Source organism: Portunus trituberculatus, chromosome 31 (assembly GCF_017591435.1).
Source record: "Portunus trituberculatus isolate SZX2019 chromosome 31, ASM1759143v1, whole genome shotgun sequence".
In the NCBI taxonomy this organism is placed as follows: domain Eukaryota; kingdom Metazoa; phylum Arthropoda; class Malacostraca; order Decapoda; family Portunidae; genus Portunus; species Portunus trituberculatus.
This window is the reverse complement of record NC_059285.1, coordinates 27,505,136-27,520,135: the sequence shown is the minus strand read 5'-3', so window position 1 is coordinate 27,520,135 and position 15,000 is coordinate 27,505,136. Positions and strand designations below refer to the sequence as shown.

General features: G+C 41.4%; 1 protein-coding gene across 4 annotated transcripts in view; it reads right to left on the bottom strand.

Moving 5' to 3' along the window:
- LOC123511378 (peptidyl-prolyl cis-trans isomerase CYP21-2-like) overlaps nucleotides 1–15,000 on the bottom strand; it is a 26,086-nt gene that overhangs the window by 4,032 nt on the left and 7,054 nt on the right. For all 4 annotated transcript variants that reach the window (XM_045267196.1, XM_045267198.1, XM_045267195.1 and 1 more), the window contains exons 2-3: nucleotides 9,686–10,027; nucleotides 6,897–7,076 (exon numbers count right to left, since the gene is read on the bottom strand). In XM_045267196.1, coding sequence (XP_045123131.1) covers nucleotides 6,897–7,076; nucleotides 9,686–9,724 — 219 coding nt within the window. In that variant the 5' untranslated portion in view covers nucleotides 9,725–10,027. The remainder of the gene's footprint in view (nucleotides 1–6,896; nucleotides 7,077–9,685; nucleotides 10,028–15,000) is intronic.

Genomic DNA, 15,000 nt, shown 5'->3' with positions numbered 1-15,000 from the left:
TGAATGCCATCTGGGAGAGTATCAATAACACCATTTATGGCGACTGCGAATAATGTAACACTAAGAATACTTCCTGTGGAACGCCATCATTTAGAGCAGTAGCCTCAGAGAGAACACTCCCACTCGAACCCGTAAAAACGTCTGGATAAAAACTGCTGGATAAAAAGAGGAAGGTGGCCACGAAGGCCAAAATTAAACAAAGACTGTAAAATGCCATGACACCAAGCCGTGTCGTAGGCCTTCTCCAGGTCAAAAACACTGTTACTTGATGGTGGTGATTAGGGAAGGCCTCACAAATGGAAGACTCTAGGGATAAAAGAGCATCAGTAGTAGACCTCATCTTTCGGAAGCCGATGACAAGTACTTCCCCCTCTCCAAGTACCACATGAGTCTTACATTTACCATCTTTTCTAACACTTTACAAATACAAGACGTCAAAGATATAGGACGGTAGTTCGTAGCCTGAAGATTATCTTTCCCAGGCTTCGGAAATGGGAGAACCACTGCCACAGCCCAAGAAGATGGAAAGTCACCGGTATGCCAAATCATATTATAAAGATTTCATAAAAAGTTAAAAGCACGGTCAGACATGTGACGCAAAAGGCATAAGGAATGTCGTCTGGACCAGGAGAAGAGTCATGACACTGAGACAAAGCAGTCCGCAACTCGGAAGCAGAGAAAGGGACATTATAAGACTCTCCTCCAGCGGAAGAAAAATTAATGCCGAGAGATTCCATTCTCTGGCGGTGACGTGCGCCCGGAGCTGCAGGATGCCTCCGGGAAACACTGGCAAAGTGCTCCGCCAAGAGGTCGGCGACAGTCCTAGGGTCTGCCACCGTTCGCCCAGCAGACAACAAAACTGGCGGGGGAGGAGCAGAATACTTCCCAGCAATTCGGCGGACTTTGCTAAACACATCCGTAAGAGGGGTGTCGGCATTAATGGAAGACACATAAGCTTTCCAAGAGGCTCTTTGTGCCTCTTTCAAAACGCGGCGGGCCTGAGCTCGACAGCGCCGAAAAGCTTCCAGGCACTGCGGGTCCCCACGATGTCGCCGGAGACGAGAGAAAGCCGCTCGTTTCTCTTACACAGCTTTAGTGCATGCTGCGTTCCACCAAGGAACGGGACGCTTAGTAAAGCGACCTGACGTCCTAGGGATTGTCTGAAGCGCTACTGATATTAAAAAATAGGAAAAATAATTAACAGCCTCAGCACAAGTAGAAAAGTCAGCCAGCGGACAGATAAAAGAGCTAAGGTCTGTGAATCGAGGGCAATCTGCCTTGTCTAAATCCCAGCGTGGGGGCCAGAACTGTGGCTCAGAGTTCACAGATTGTAATAAAATCGAAAAGTGGTCACTACCGTGTAAATCCGGTAGGACCTGCCAATTAAAATCAAGGAAAGAATTAGATGTACACAGAGAAAAATCGATAACTGTAAAAGTCCCAGTAGGACTGTGGAAATGTGTAACATCCCCAGAATTTAAAACCTCCAATCCCTCATCCTCAATAAAAGAACCGATTAAAACCCCACGAGGATTACTAGCACCTTCATCCCACAATGGGTGACGGCCGTTAAAATCTCCCAACAAGAGAAAAGGTGGAGTTAGCTGATGCACCAGGCCGTCAAGCTCACCCCTGGAGACAGGAAGCCGAGGAGGGAGATATAAACTGCAAATTGTGTAGGATCGTCCCATAAAAACCTTAACTGCAACCACCTGAAGGGGAGAGTTAAGTTGTAAAGGGACAACAGGTATATCCTGACGGACTAAAGGAGTGCTAAAAAAGGCACGATAGCCAGGAGGACTAGAATAAGTACTATCACCAAGCATAGTCTCTTGCAGAGCTACACAGGCTGGAGAGAAGTCCGACAGCAAAGCTCGGAGTTCCCCCCACGAGGCGCGAAGGCCTCTACAGTTCCACTGTAGAAGCTTGAAGATGACTATTTGGGTGCAGTGGACAGGCGAGCCTTTTGAGGCTGCCCGTGACTGACCTGACTAGAAATGATGAAACGACGAGAAGACACCGGGAGTTGTGATGTGCCGGATCGTTGGACCTCTGCCTTTCGGCCTACCGGTGAGTGATGCAAACCATCATCACTCCTACCGGTCCTCGGAGGACGAGGGTCAAGCTGGACTCCACTTTTTGACACAGCGGGTCCACGAGGGACGGCTGTGACAATATCATCGGACGTCTCCATGCTAAGACCGTCCTCATCACAAGAAGCCTGATCTGAGATGGAGGGCGTCACAGAAGGCTGGACAGAAACTACTGGAGCTACCATTGCAGAGCGGTCCCTAGAGGACTCACGATCATGTGCACCGGGAGAAACCTTAGATTGCTTAGGCTGAGCAAAATCTATCGACTCCGCAGACCCGCGGTGCCGTTTGGTCATGCCCTTCAAAGGCCTAGGCGATACATGAGGCAAATGGACATCCACCACATGGGTTTGTTGGTCAAGTCCATATTATTCTCGTCGCTTCTTACAGATGACTCAACTGAGTCGTCGGACAAAAGGGCAAACCTATTGGCCAAATGAACAGGACCACCCGCCCCAACAAAGCGAGAGGTAGTAGGAGTTGTCGTCTTCGGACCGGCAAACTCAGCTGAAGAGCGAGCGGCCAATGAAACATAGGATGTCGCACCCGTACTGTCCTTCTGGTGGTACAGGAGTTCTCGGCGGGCGCTACCTAGACTGATAAACTGTGTGTTAGCAAGCTGTAAAATGTCCTGCTCCAGGCGATACCTGGGGCATTGCCTGGAACGTACCTGGTGAGCATCACGGCAATGGAAACAGTAAGCAGCAGCATTGCAATGCTCCTCAGAGTGTGAATCTAGTGCAGAGCAATTACCACATCGAGCAGCTTCCTTACAGGAGCTTTTGCCGTGACCGTATGAATAACATGAGAAACACTGAAGGGGGCGAGAAACAAAACGCCTCACCCTAAGATTAATAGGGCCGATATTAACACGGTCAGGGAACCAAAAAGGTGAGAAGGACCATGTTAGAAGAATTCCTCATCTTATTCACTTTTTGGACTGAGTTAGGACACATAGCCAGTATTTCCTCTTCAGGAAATTCGTAAAGATCCTGACTGTACACACAACCTTTACTATAATTAAAGGTGGGATGAGCCTTAACAGTCTCAAACATGCTGTCAGAAGGGCATGGGAGATGTTGCAACATCCTTGCCTGCGTGATATCTTTAGCTCTCACTAGCACCCCCTTACCGTATTTCTTGAGGTTGCCCTCAGGAATCGTGCCGATCTCTTTGGACAGGTAACGGGAGGCATGGATGAAATTCCCACGCCCATTTCTATAGTACGCCACAAACCAACGTGGAGGCGGGATGTGGCGAACTTCAGGAACTGAACTCTCTGAATGGCGGTCAAAAAGATTTGGGATGTAGTCCGTTTCACTGTCCGAAATATTGCGCGAGTGGAGAGGTTCTGTCTTAAAGCCAGAGCCAGCAAGGGGCAGGGATGCTACATGTTCTACAGCCAAACGGGCTTCATCGCATGACAGAAACGTTACATAGCAGCGGTTAGACGGAAAATCCTTATCGTAAACAAGCCGAATACGGAGAACCGTGCCATACACCTTGAGAAGAGAGTGCAAGGCGTGATAAGAAAAAGATGGATTAACATTTACCATCAAAAGGGAGTCACATGCAGCAGAAATGCGTCCCTCAGAAGAACTCCCAGAACAGGAGATTGCTGTGGGAGGCCCTTGTGGAGGGGAATCCTCCTTCCCACTCAGACCTGAAGATGACGTCTCGCGGGCCAGGTCAGCCACCTCACGAGAACCTGACAGTTTTTTGTGTTTAACCATATGTAGAGAGTTACACAAAAAATTGGCTCCAGGGGCAAGGGAAACCACCTACTGGGACTACAATGGGAGGGAGCACTGGCTGCTGTGGACGGGGTACCTCGTCCCCATGCGGACCAGTCGTTTCAAAAAAAGGTCCCACATGATACGAATGTTTGTCCACGACAGAGCTGAGACTCCCCTCCCAAAGCATCCCAGCCTGGATCCCAACCATCCAGCACAGGACGGCCCCTATTGGGCGATCCCTCCAGCGGGTGGCTCGGCTGGTCCACTGGCAGTCTACGTAGGAACCATTTAGTCTGGCCCCTCACTGGCGACCTTACTAGCATGGGTAGCCCTCTCCCTCGAAAGGGCAGAGCAGGGCCTAAGCCCTCTCTAGCCTAGCTCGCCAGGTCACAGGGGCACGCAAGCCCCTACCACGACAAGGCGGTTCCAATCTGGAGGGGTAGTAGTGATAGCAGTAGTAGTAGTAGTAGTAGTAGTAGTAGTAGTAGCATTAGTAGTAGCAGTAGTAGCAAGTAGTAGTAGTAGTAGTCAGCAGTAGTAGTAGTAGTAGTAGCAGTAGTAGTAGCAGTATCAGTAGCATTAGGATGTAGTCAATGAAGGCATCATCATCATCTGCATCAGCAGCAGCAGCACCTCACCACCACCACCAACAGCAGGCAGCAGTAGAGATCTAAGAGTAGTGAGTTCAGAGAGAAGAAAGGTATTCACACGTTTTTAAACGAAACGACGATGCCGAAGATTAATCTCAAGATTAGGAAGAAGAAATTTAATCTGGTTGAATGCTCTATCTAAAAGCTTTAAGTGAGACTCTGCTGCAGAGATCCACACAGAGTGACAATATTCAAAATGAGGCAGTATGAAAGAGTAAAAGCAATTTCTTACAATATCATCAGAGGAATATATCCGCCTACATTTGCGTAACAAACCAACTTTACATGAGACTGATGATGCAAGTGAACGCAAGTGCAACTCAAAAGTAAGTTTGGGATCAAGGGTGACTCCGAGTAACTTCAGAGACGAACAATTAGGAATAGGTACTTCGTTGACAACAATATCAGGGTGAACTGGGAAAGGTGTCCTTGATCTGCTAATAACCATACTATGGGATTTACTCGGGTTCAGTTTCATACCCCACCGATCACACCATGACAGAATCCTTGAAACATCTTGAGTGAGTACATTAGCGACTCTCTGCCTATCCTGTGGGGAAGGAATTGTCGCATATATAGTGGTGTCATCAGCATAAGCAACCATATTAGATTCAATCCCACACCACATGTCAGATGTATAAATAATAAAAGAAGAGGTCCCAGAACACTTCCCTGCGGAACACCGGATACAACTGGACTAAAAGAACTAAGGCAGCCATCAACAGTCACACGCTGCCTTCGACTCGTTAGGAACTCTGACAGAACTTGATGGACGCGGCCACCAATACCAATAGATCTAACTTTCGATAAAAGGGCTCTATGATTAACACGATCAAATGCAGAACTAAAATCAAGTGAAATTACTCTAGATTCATGACCAGCATCAAGGGCAGCTTGCATGTCGTGCGTTATGCAAACGAGAGCATCAGAAGTACTGAGACCATTTCTAAAACCAAACTGACTAGATGGCAACAAATTATTAATATCTAAAAACGATTGAGACGCTTCAGCAGGCGCTCAAAAATCTTAGATAACACCGGGTTATGGAAATGGGTCTATAGTCACCGGGGTGAATGGAGGATGAAGATCCCTTTGGAATAGGGGTAACATTTACAACATACCGGAAAAGAACCCTTACGAAAAAGAGCTCTAAAAATAACTGCCAATTTTGGAGCGAGAGGAGAAGCAATCTTTTGTAAAAAGAGGCAGAAAACCCAAAGGATCACAACCCCGAATGAGTCTAACTCATTAAGATATCTTAAGATTTCGGAGGACTTAAAGGCAATGGAGTGTAATTTAATGTCCTGGGGACAAGACGGCAGATCAAACTCTTCATCACTTTGTTTCGAGTTAAAACGGAAGCTAAAAGATTGGCTTTGTCCTTAGAATTATGGCAGATTGAACCGTCAGTACATGACAGAGGAGGTAAACTTGAGTCCACACCAAAGAGTGATTGCTTTAAAGCTGACCACCATGAGTGTGGTTGGGAGGTGCCAATCAGAACATTTTTAAGGTGTTCATTGTACTCATCCTGTGCGCTAGAATATGTACGTTGGGCAAATAAACGCAGTTACTGCAGAGTAGTATTAGTAACAGCAATAGCAGAAGCAGTAGTACTAATAGTGGTAGTAGTAGTAGTAGTAGTAGTAGTAGTAGTAGTAGTAGTAGCAACAGCAAGAGCATCAGAAATAGTAGCAGTAATAGTCCATTAATCAATTAATGAATCTACTTATTTCGTGTTTAATAAATACTTCTTCTTTGACAAAAAGTGATAGTAAACATAATTTACCTTTATAACATGTAGTACTTTGTTTCCGTGAATCAAAATACTTGCATCAAAACACATTAAAACCAATATTAAAATTGATAAAGATTAATACTAAACCTTTCCTGTCCTTGGTTCATGAATCTGTATCCACGTCACTCCACATCTAGACTACACTCTAAAATATTGACATTATTTTTTTTTTTCCTAAAAAAACACTTTGAATTGAAATGAATCTATGGTTAATCTGAAGCCATGGCAAATAAGATTCAAGTAAAGGGTTTGTTGACGTCACTCTCCTCTTATACAATGTAGCGTGACAGACAGCAATGTGATGCTTGAACAGGCACTCATTGCAAGCTTCACCTGCTTCATCATTGCTGGTGGAGGTCGGAACACCCAATATTATTTCCGGGGACTTATGATATGCCGCCTCTAAAGTCTTATACATTGCTCTCTCTAATGTCTTATTCGGTTCCCATAGAGGCAGGAAGACAAAATGAATTAAAGAATGTCTGAACAGAAACAATGCTTAAATTTCTATAAACATAATGAAACTTTGCACAAAATTATTCAAGCTAAATTCCACACCCTGAGTTGTTTTGTCATTAGTAGGTGTACAGTACTATCAGTCTGAGGTTAGGTGACCCACTTGCAGGATGAGGGCGTCGGGGGACGGAGGCGTGTCCTGCAGGGAGTAGAGGTGCAGGCGGCCGTCTTCAAGGCTGATTCTGGCGTGGCGCCTTTGTCCCTTCACGTCCTGGACGGCCAAGACACGGCCGGCCTCCACCAAGTCCCTGGCACGCTGCGTCAGCCTCAGCAGCTCCTCCGCCTGCAAGATCCGGGTGAACAACACACACTCAACAAAAAAGAGGAGGAGGAGGAGGAGGAAGAGGAAGACGAGGGCGAGGAGGGGGATGGGGATAGGAAAGAGGAGGAGGAGGAAGATGAAAAGGAGGACGTTATGGAGGTAGTGACTGAAAAGAAAGTGTCTTACTGGAATCCATTCCTTCTGTTTCTCAGAATATAACAGCTAAGATAAATTCAGTTAAGAATTGGATGCATTATAAACAACTGAAATAAGATGATGATGAGTCAGAGTTCCTGCTTGCAGCAAAGAGAGACAATGAGAGGGATTTTGTGGACGATAACCTAACTATAAGTGGCAATGAAGTTCATACTGTTGGAGTGTTGCTGCATTCCACTGACACCGAAATGTCTGGCACTGCACTCCATGAGCCACGGCACTCCTCAAATGTCGGATTTCACGCTTCACTTGTGCCGCCTCAACACTGTACTATGGTTTAACCCAGCCTGTTTTCGTGCTATACATGATAGAGAGGTTGCCTAACAAAAGGTACTTGAGCATTCCATCTCCTGAATCTCACGCACTTTATATCTCTGCCCAGAATCATGCCAAGTCTGTTCTTCAACTTTCCAAACACTTCTTCATAAGTAGAAATGTCAAAATCTTTCAAACTCAAACTCCCCATGAAACTTCTGGCATCTAGCCAAAAACATCTGATATAACTTCACTTCTTCCTATTTCCCTCCTTTATTTCATTCTGATGGCACCACTTCCATCTCTTCTGTCTCTAAAGCTGAACTCTTCTCTCAAACCTTTGCTCATAACTCCATCCTGAATGATTCTGGGATTGTCCCTCCCTCTCTTCCTCTCTCTAACTATTTCATGTCTAGAATTAAAATTCTTCGTAATGATGTTTTCCAAGCCCTCTCTGGCCTTAACCCTCGAAAGGCTTATGGAACCGATGGGGTATCTCCTATTGTTCTCAAAAACTGTGCTTTCGTGTTTGCACCTTGCCTGGCCAAACTCTTCCAACTTTGTCTATCTACTTCTACCTTTCCTTCTTACTGGAAGTTTGCCTACATTCAGCCTGTTCTTGAAAAGGGTGACCGTTCTAATCCCTCAAACTACCGTCCTATAGCTTTAATCTCTTGCTTGTCTAAAGTTTTTAATTTATCCTGAATAGGAAGATTCTCAAACATCTGTCACTTCACAATCTTCTGTCAGATCGTCAGTATGGCTTCCATCAAGGTCACTATACTGGTGATCTTCTGGCTCTCCTTTTAGATATTTCGGTGAAACTTTTGCTGTAGCGTTAGACATATCAAAAGCTTTTGATAGAGTCTGGCACAAAGTTTTGCTTTCAAAACTACCCTCCTACGGCTTCTATCCTTCTCTCTGCAACTTTATCTTAAGTTTCCTTTCCAACCGTTTTATTGCTGCTATGGTAGACGGCCACTGTTCTTCTCCTAAATCTATTAATAGTGGTGTTCCTCAGGGTTCTGTCCTGTCACCCACTCTCTTTCTATTATTCATTAATGACCCTCTTAACCAAACTTCTTGCCCTATCTATTCCTACGCTGATGATACCACCCTACATCTTTCCACGTCCTTTCAGAGACGACCAACTCTTCAGGAAGTTAACAGATCACGCAGGGACGCCACAGAACGCCTGACTTCCGATCTTTCTAAGATTTCTGATTGGGGTAGGAAAAATCGAGTAATTTTTAATGCCTCAAAAACTCAATTCCTCCATCTATCAACTCGACATAACCTTCCAGACAACTATCTTCTTTTCTTCTATGACACTCAAGTGTCTCCATCTTCCACATTGAATATCCTTTACTTAAAATCTTTACTGAAACATCACCTCTCAACTCTTGCTGAAACAGTTTCTATGAAGTTAGACGTTCTGAGGCGTCTCCGCCAATTTTTCTCACCCCTTCAAGGCGCCTTATTCGCCCCTGTATGAAGTACTCTTTGCATGTTTGGGGGGATTTCAATCACACAGTTTTACTAGATATGGTGGAATCAAAAGCTTTTCGTTTCATCAACTCCCCTACTCTCACTAACTGTCTTCAGCCTTTTTCTCACATCCGAAATGTTGCATCTCTTTCTATCTTTTATCGCTATTTTCATGCTAACTGTTCTTCCGATCTTGCTAACTGCATGCCTCCTCTCCTCCTGCACAGCCTCGCTTCAAAAGGCTTTCTTCTTCCTCTCATCTCTATTCTGTCCAACTCTCTAATGCAAGAGTTAATCAGTACTCTGTCATTCATACCTTGTACTAGTAAACTCTGGAACTCCCTCCCTGCATCTGTATTTCCGAATTCCTACGACTTCTCTTCTTTTAAGAGGGAAGGTATCGAGGCATTTGCTTCCTAATTTTGGCTGACGCTATTTTCTTTGTAGAGAGCCAGAACTAAAGTGGCCCCGTTTTTATATACTTTTTTTTTCTTTTGCCCTTGGCTGGTTCTCTTCCCTTCATAAAAAAAATGAAATGCTGTCATTGTATGTACGGTGATGAAATGATATAACCTGAAATGAAATAATGTTACTCTGATAGTGGTCAAATTAGCCCAGACAAAGGTAATTACCCTGCACCAGGCACCGCTGTGTGCAGGATGTCTGCTCACCCCAACACTCTCCATGGTACTGGCGGCTGCCGCTGCCATCCTTCTTTCAGCCTCCTTCTGCTGCTGCTTTTCCTCAGACTGCTGCTGCTGCTGCTGCTGCTCTTCCTCAGGCTGCTGCTCCTGCTGCTCTTTCTCAGGCTGCTGCTGCTGCTCAGGCTGAGGCTGCTGCTGCTGCTCTTCCTCAGGCTGAGGCTGCTGATGCTGCTCTTCCTCAGGCTGCTGCTGCTGCTGCTGCTCTTCCTCAGGCTGCTGCTGCTGCTGTTGCTACTGCTGCGTTTCCTCAGGCTACTGGTGCTGCTGCTGCTAGTGCCACATCGCGCGTCACACTGCTCCTCCTTGTTCCTAATAGGATATATTATTATTTTAAAGATACCACTGATGTGACCGTGAGAGGCGACTGGAAACTGCATGACACCAGCTGCATGATGACCTCGCTTCTTTTCATGATAGCAACTGAGGCCCTATTTCTCTATTAATATTACTACTACCACCACCACCACTACCACCACACAACACAATGCTGCCAATCACATGGTAAACTTTTATAAATAAAACAAAATAGTGAACAGAGCCACTGTCACAATGAGAACACAAAAGTGGAGAACATTTCAGTGAGTGAGTGAATCTGTGTCTATGGACTTAGTAGTTGTATTTCCATAGATGCAACACAGAGGACACGAGCCGCAATAGGCTTATGCTATTCCGCGTCCATATCTACTTTTATCCAAGTTTTCCGTAAATTTCTGGTGTGTGTGTGTGTGGGTGTGTGTATGTGTGTGTGTGTGTGTGTGTGTGTGTGTGTGTGTGTGTGTGTGTGTGTGTGTGTGTGTGTGTGTGTGTGTGTTTACCTAGTTGTGTTGTAGAGGTTCAAGCAGCTCATTGTATCCTGTTTCCCTGTCTCCATTTATTTATTTGTTTTTCTTTAAAGCTATGCACATATTTGTCCGAAAACAATGTGAAGTGCTCAGAAATAACATCTCTAAGACTCATGAAAGAAAACTCCACAACCTTGGCGCTAACTACCATTTAAAGTCGTGTACCCCTGATAAAGTAATTTTTAATTATTCAGACACTGCTCTAACTCAACGTGAAAAGTTTTTATTGTCTTTTGGCCTTGACTTCTGTTTGCCTGTTTTTAAACCTTCTTTTTATAGATATTTTCTTTATTATGAGAATATTATAAATCGCTTAAAAAACTATAAATTAGCTGATAACTACCATTTTAACTCTGTCATAGAATGTGTCCGTAACATTGCTCACAAACACTACTATGGTTTTAAATCTCACAAGGTAATTTCCCCCATTTTTAAGAAAGATGACTTCAAACTACTTAAGGACTTAGGAAAAAAGACTGACTTAGTAATTTGCAAACCAGACAAGGGTAATGGCGTGGTGTTACTCAATAAATCTGACTATGTATCAAAGATGCAAAACATTATCAGTGATGGTAATAAATTTGTTAAGCTTAAATATGAAGACATCGTTACAGTAACTACTAAATTAGAAGACAAGATAATAAGACTAGTTAACAAACTAATTCATCTTGGAACCATTTCTAAGGAAGTTGCTACTTCCTTGAAACATACAGGTTCTAGTCCTGCCACACTATATGGACTACCTAAAATACATAAAAAAGATGTCCCCTTACGTCCTATTATGGCTGCCTATAACACTGCACCATTCAAGCTCTCAAAATTTCTAGTTAATATTTTATCTGAATTTACTACCAATGAGTTCACAGTAAAAAATTCTTATGAGTTCACTAAGACACTTAACCAAGCCAAATTACCCAATAACTTTTTTATGTGTAGTTTTGATATAACTTCCCTCTTTACAAACATACCACTTACAGAAACTATTAACATATGCATAGACTTAATTTTTAAAGATTTAGATTTATTTCTTAACATGACAAGAACCTTGTTTAAATCCCTATTAGAAGTATGTGTTAAGGATGTCCCCTTTATTTTTAACAATGAGTTGTACAAACAAACAGACGGAGTGGCTATGGGTTCTCCTTTAGGTCCCATTTTGCTAACATATTTTTATGTCATCATGAAAAGATTTGGCTCAAGAATTGTCCTTCCAGTTTCAAACCCTTATTGTATCACAGATATGTTGATGACACCTTCATTGTGTTTCACAGTGAAGATCAGGCACAGTTGTTTTTTGACTACCTTAATGTTCAACATACTAATATAAAATTCACTATGGACAAAGAAAATGAAGGTACAATCTCTTTTTTAGATTTATTCATAAAAGACAAGATAACTCATTATTGTTCTCCATCTATCGCAAGCCAACCTTCTCAGGCTTAGGCACTAGTTTCTTCAGTTACTGTAATATAAAGTATAAACTAAATGCGGTCCGAACTTTGCTTCACAGAGCCTATGAACTGTCATCAACATACACCCTATTTCATGATGAAGTTGTATTTCTAAAGAATTATTTCAAAGACAATGGATACCATACCTACCTTTTGACAAAATTGTAAACAAATTTCTCAATAGTATATACCAACCCAAGTCTAATGTACCTAATGTCAACAAAGAAAAAGTATTTCTTAAATTACCTTATCTAGGATCTGTCTCACGAAACATTGAAGAAACACTAGTCAAACCTCTTACGAAATACTATCCACAAATAAACTTCCAACTAGTCCATAATAACACCTTCAAGATAAACAGTTATTTTAAATTTAAAGACGTTGTTCCGACAACCCTTCGCTCGTCGATCATTTACTGCTTCACTTGCCCAAGCTGCCAGGCTGGGTACCTTGGAAGCTCCACTCGAGCTTTCAAGGTTCGTGTCGCCGAGCATATGGGCCAGTCAAGCAGAACGAGTCGTCCACTACACAACCCTCCCCACTCCTCCATAAGGGAACACTCCCTTAAATGTAAGGTGCAAATAACATTTGATCATTTTAAAATTATTGATTCATGTAGCAGAAGTGACTTAAGAATATTAGAATCTATGTATATTAAAACCAATAAGCCTGCTTTAAATAATATGTTGTCTGCTACACCACTTAACATTCTATAAAAAAAAAAAAAATTTTCCATACTTTACATTTTTAGCCCTTTTTTTATGTTTAACTTTTAACATTTAATGTGTTTTATAAACTTATGGGTTTTTTTTTCTCCAATTATAGAACCACTGATGATGACTTAAGAAAAAGTCGAAACGTTTGAATAAACATGATGTTCGTTACCTCACTCGTTGTATTGTTTCTCCTGAATCTACGGTTCCCTAAGACCACACCTACATCTGAATATATATATATATATATATATATATATATATATATATATATATATATATATATATATATATATATATATATATATATATATAAGACCTTCCAAGATCTAATTGTGCTGACAATGAATATTTAATGTATCTTAACAATGCACCAAGTTTTTCAATGTATCTCAGGCCCACTAACAGAAGTGAAGTGGAAAACATCTTAAAGTCTCTTCAATCATTTACACCTGATGTATCTCCAAAAGTAATCAAAAATTCTTCAGCATTGATATCATCTTCTCTAGCCCATATTATCAAACTTACCATAAAAACTGGTGTTTTCCCAGATAAATTAAAACTTGCAAAAGTAATTCCTATATTTAAGTCTGGAGACAAAAATTATATAAGCAATTATCGCCCAATTTCCATTCTCCCACCATTTAGTAAAGCTTTTGAAAAAAAATATTTCCTCACGTTTAATTAACTATCTTGAAAAAAAAAAATAACCTTCTAATAGAATACCAACATGGTTTTAGAGCTCAACATTCCACGGAATCGGCTGTACTGCAATTCGTCAATAATGTCTACAAAGATTTGGAGAATAAATTATATGTGGCTGGTGTATTCATTGATTTGTCTAAAGCTTTTCACACACTAGATCATAAAATTTTATTACATAAATTAGAATATCTAGGTATAAGAGATGTACTGTTGAAATTATTTAGGAGTTTCCTTCATAATAGAAAACAAACTGTATATTGTAACCATAATTACTCTTCATTATTACCCATTGTGAAAGGTGTACCACAAGGATCAGTCCTAGGCCCCTCAATTTTTATTATGTATATTAATGATTTTGTAAATGCAAGTACTAAATTTAAGTTTTTGATGTATGCTGATGATACGACGCTGCTGATTAGTGACAAAAATATAAATTCTCTTCATAATAATTTAACATCAGAACTACAGAAAATAAAACAATGGGTTTAAGCTAATAGATTAAAAATGAATATTGCTAAAACTAATCTAATTTTATTTCAGAATCGATCAATCAAAAATGCAATCCCTCCAGTCAGTCTAGATGAAGAAATTATAAAACAAGTTAGTCATACAAAATTTCTTGGGAGTTTTTATTGATGAAAATTTAAATTGGAAGATTCACATTGACAAAGTTTGCTTAAAAATATCTAAATTAAATGGTATTTTCTACAAAATTCGGCGTAACCTAACGACGGAGTCAATGATCAGCATATATCACACTCTATGCTATCCCACCTAACTTACTGTGTTCCCATATGGGGAAGTACGTGGTCTTCCTTCACCAAGGAAGCTAACAGTACCTCAAAATAAAATTTTCCGGTGTATATTTTTTTATGCAAAAGTTTGAATCTACTAATCAAGTATTTATTGACAAAAATATTATAAATTTTTCTATATATATAAATATTTCACACTGTTGCTGATTTATAAATGTTACGGTAGAAATTCTATTTTCAAATTACTTACTGGAAATATCAACACAAGGAACAACAACATTAACTTAGTTAACATAACATAACATAAATAATAGGATAACAAAGGGCCACCAGGGCCCATCTAGGTTATCCTGTATCAGTCGCACAGCGACCTCGTCATCAGTACTTAAAGATACACTTACAAGTACACAATACATTATATACTAATTCTAAATATTTGGCCCATTAACAGGGCTAAGTCCTACAGCGAATTCCTCTACAATCTGTGATCCCCATACATGGGGATCATGTCTTGTTTAACTATAGTAAATTTCTTATAAAACTATCATGCAGCGCTATACATAATTATAAATCTAATAAATTTAAGTGCTTATCTAATCTGTTTTTAAACATTGTCAAACTAGTGCTATTTACAACCGTCTCTGGCAATGCATTCCAGAAGTCTACCACCCTATGACTAAAGAAATATTTTCTTATATCTAACCTGCAGCCTTGCTTTCTAATCTTCCTGCCATGATTTCTAGTCCTACTTCCCTCCTCTAAGGTAAAGAAAGATCTCACATCTATGTAGTTTGTATCTGAGAACATTTTAAATAA